The 3960-nt window shown below is 54.4% G+C and overlaps 1 protein-coding gene across 1 annotated transcript; it reads right to left on the reverse strand.

The window, feature by feature from the left end:
- Window positions 1-224: 224 nt before the first annotated feature.
- On the reverse strand, window positions 225-3544 carry CCDC185 (coiled-coil domain containing 185). Its single transcript, XM_035110701.3, has one exon. The coding sequence runs from the start codon at window positions 3431-3433 to the stop codon at window positions 1337-1339; it is 2097 nt and encodes a 698-aa protein (XP_034966592.3). The 5' UTR covers window positions 3434-3544; the 3' UTR covers window positions 225-1336.
- Between the last annotated feature and the right edge of the window lie 416 nt (window positions 3545-3960).

A 3960-nucleotide genomic window follows, 5' to 3' on the forward strand; every position in this document is an offset into this window, starting at 1 on the left:
GACTAAATCTCTCCCTCCCCATTCCTTCCCACTGATTTCAATGGGAGAGAGAAGTTTTTTAAAGCAGAAAAATGTATATAGAAATGTAGGGTATTCCCCTTTCTCTCACTTCTGCCTTACAAATTCAAGCCAAGTTGGATATGACAGTGGAATCATCTCCACATTCCCCCGCAACTTAGTCACTGTTATTGAACATGAAGTAATACAATTCCTACTTTTCAAAATATGGAAATATACTGATCAAGCTTTATTTTAAGAATACTTAATAAATTATACAGTTTGTGTTCCTGCAGTTTCCTTCATGAATAAGTTTCTAATTCACTACATTACAAACTTGACAGAGCCATCATAGCCATATGTTAAAACAATATATTCATATGTTTGCCAAACTACGGTCATTGTGCGTGCAGTGATAAGCACATGTGCTCAGCCGAAATAAATGGGACTAGTGTAAATGGCTGACTGTGCAGATTGCAGGCAACTGCTTAGGTTATTTAGCTATTAAAATAGTATTTCTTTAAAGGTAAAGGTAAAGGGACCCCTGACCATTAGGTCCAGTCGTGACTGACTCTGGGGTTGTGCGCTCATCTCGCATTATTGGCCGAGGGAGCCGGTGTATAGCTTCCAGGTCATGTGGCCAGCATGACAAAGCCGCTTCTGGCAAACCAGAGCAGCACATGGAAACGCCGTTTACCTTCCCGCTGTAGCGGTTCTTATTTATCTACTTGCATTTTGACGTGCTTTCGAACTGCTAGGTTGGCAGGAGCTGGGACCAAGCAACGGGAGCTCACCCCGTCACAGGGATTCGAACCGCCGACCTTCTGATCAGCAAGCTCTAGGCTCAGTGGTTTAACCACAGCACCACCTGGGTCCCTTTCTTTAGATAATAAATTATTGGAATATCTTTAAATATGATTCTATTATTGATGTATGATGAACTGCTGCATACTTTGAAATGAAGTATGTGTCATTAACCATTCACAAATTGTGTAAACTCCATAATTTGTGAACACATCAGATATTCATTGTAAAATAGATTTTTGCAAAATCATAATTTGTTTCAAGAATACTCAGTTCAAAGTGCCTAGCATTAAACCAAGGCCACATCCCGTAAAGAGTAGCACAGGGCCAAAGTTCAATTCTTTCTCTTCATGATCAAATCACAAATGCAAGTGATAGATTTTTAGTATAAACTGTAAATGTCTGTAAACCAAACACTTATGAGTCAAACAGTAATTAAGGCTCAAATCACTTTAGTGTACAGCAATGCAGAGTGAACGCATTACAACCATCTTTTTTTGACACAACACAGTCTGGAATGTTTCCTTAAACTTCATTACAGGCCTCTAAGGAGGCTTGCATTACGTTGTGCATCTAAAGCCATCTGGTCGAATGAATTGCGATTTATCAGGTCTCTCACTTTTTCTCTAAGGTCATAAGATGCTTTGGCTATTCTCCTAGACTCGTCGATAGCTGCGTCCTTGTTCCTTAGAATCTGATTGCTTTTCTGAGCTTTCCTTCTTAAAGCTTCTTGCATTTCCCGTAGGTGACATTTTTCGTCATAATCAAGCTTCTGTTTGCGAAAATGGTGGTTCCGTTCTTTCATACAGTTCAGCTCTCTCACACGCTGCGATCTGTCTCGGATATTTTTGGACATGATTTCTCTGGCCTGCTGGATCTTCATCTCAGCTATCTGCAGCAACATCTCCTTGCGCCTCCTCTTCTCCTCTTCCGTCTCTTTGGCCCTTACCTTGGCTATCAAGCCCTGCTCTTCTTCCTTTAAAGTCCTCTCCTTCAGTTCCCTGTTCCTTTCTTCAAGCAGCTGCTCCAGGATTTCCTGGGACCTCTGAAGCTTTTGTTCAATACACAGCCTCTTGTACAGCTCATCGGCTTTGACCCGATCTTCCACCTGGTCCTTAGCGTTCATGTGCTTGGCCTGCTTGTAGTCATTCATATCTATTTTCCTCCTCTTCCTTTCCAAATCCTTTATCAGCTTCTTCTCCAGGGCCTGCAGCATCCTTTCCTTGTACAAAGCGGAGTTCTGCTCTTTGGTACGCCTATCACTTAACCTTTTGTCCCAGAGCTGCTTTTCCTGGCACCGTTTCCGATACTCTGCTTGAAGCCGAGCACTCTCCAGCTTCTCCCTCCGCCTGCACTCCTGCTCTTTGGCCAGCTTCTTCCACTTCTTGTCACGAAGCATCACGTCCCTCTCCCTGGCTGCCAACAGCTGCTGCTCCTCTAGCCTGAGCTTGGCTTTCCGTTGATCGCGGTCCCTCTGCCACTGGTCCAGGCTGTCAACCAACTGGTACTGCCTCTCCTTCTCTGCCCTGGCTTTGTGCTGCTTCTCCTTCCTCCTCATCTTATCCCAGGCGTCGGAAACCTGAAGCTGACGGTCCTTCATCTCTTCCTCCTCCTGGTGCCTGGCGAGCATGAGGGCCGCGATCTTCTTGTCCCTTTCGGGGATCAGGTCCTCGTACCTTTTGTCTGTCAGGTCCTGCAAGCTGACCTGCGGGTCTCCCTTGCGGGGCTTGCGGCGGGGCTTGCGGCCTAGGAGGTGCTGGTGCAGGTGGGCGCTGGGGTCGCGGGGCAGGTAGGGCTGAGGCTCCTCGTCGTCACACGGCCTTGCCAAACAGTGTATGAGGTCTGCCAGGCTGTGGCTGCTGTCGCAGGGCTCCTGCCAGTCCCTCCTGGGGAGCTCCTTCTTCTCCAGGCGAGGGGAGGCCTTGCTGTCGAACTGGGCGAAGGAGAAGGAAGAGGGGCAGATGGAGGGAGGCTTGCTGGCGTCGGTGGGGAGATCCGTGCCGTACTCCAAGGGCCGAGGCACCGGGCTGGCCCACTGGTCGTCGCGGAGCAGCTCTTCCACGCGGGTGCACCTGCCCACCGGGGAGCGCGCGGGGAGATCGGGGTGCCCGGGGAATTCCCCGCCGTAGAGCGTGGTGCACGAGGTGGTGCACGGCGTGGCGCAGCCTTCCCCCGCTGGCGCTAGGTGCTGCTGCTGCCAGGCTGACAGGCGCAGAGGGGACGCGCAAGAGGCGGACGCGGCGGGCCGTTTGCCGCGCGGCGCCGTCGAGCAGCCCTTGCCCTTGCGCGGTGGCGCCGGGGGCAGCAGCAGGCCTCCCTCGTCGCGGTACGCTTGCGCCAGGAGGTGTCGCCGCAGGCCGCCCTCGCCGCCCGCCGCCTCGGGCTCCGAGCTGTAGGCGTCCGGGAAGGGCCGCGGCGGGGAGAGGCGGCCGGGGCTGCTGCGTCGCCGCGCCATCCTGCGCGGGGTCTCGGCGCCCGACAAGCTGCAGCACGAGGTGGCGGCCGCCTTCTTGCGGCCCTTGCTGGTGCTGGCCGCGCCTCGGTCGCTCGGGGAGACGCGCCACCCGGGCTCCGCCCCGAGGTACTGGCCCGACCCGCGCCGCGGCCGACGCCGCTGCTGGTTCCGCCTCATGGCCGATGTGGCCTCGGGCCCTGGCGCACGCCGCCCCCGCCTGCGCAGCAGCACAGTCGGAGTCCGCGCGCGTCACAATGCCCGGCCTAGGAGGGCCTGCGCCGCAGCTGCCTCGGCCCGCCGGGGCCCTCCGCGCAGCACCGCCCGCCGGCACCATCCTCGGCCGCTCGGGGACCCTGGCGTTGGCTTGTCGCGGTCGCCCCCATCGCCACCTCCTCCTCTTCAGACGCGCGCTTGTTTTCGCTGAAACCAATGGGGTGAATGAAGTCATTCAGCCCCAAGTTTGCATTCAACCCAGTGTTTCATTAGAGGCCGTCCGTTCGCTCCTACTGGGCGCCAAACCCGTGAAGGGGACCTCGGCTAGCCCTGCTGCCCCTAGGTGCCCATGCACGTGTTGGCCAGGCCCCCAGAAGCGCTCTCTCTCTCTCAGGCCTGCCCCTGTGACTCCCTGAATGGGGACAGGGCACCAGGGGTCAAGGAGGGTAAGCCCTAGTGGCCACATTGCTGTCACATCCACACCTCCCAGG

This window comes from Zootoca vivipara, chromosome 3 (genome assembly GCF_965207765.1).
Source record: "Zootoca vivipara chromosome 3, rZooViv2.hap1.1, whole genome shotgun sequence".
NCBI lineage: Eukaryota > Metazoa > Chordata > Lepidosauria > Squamata > Lacertidae > Zootoca > Zootoca vivipara.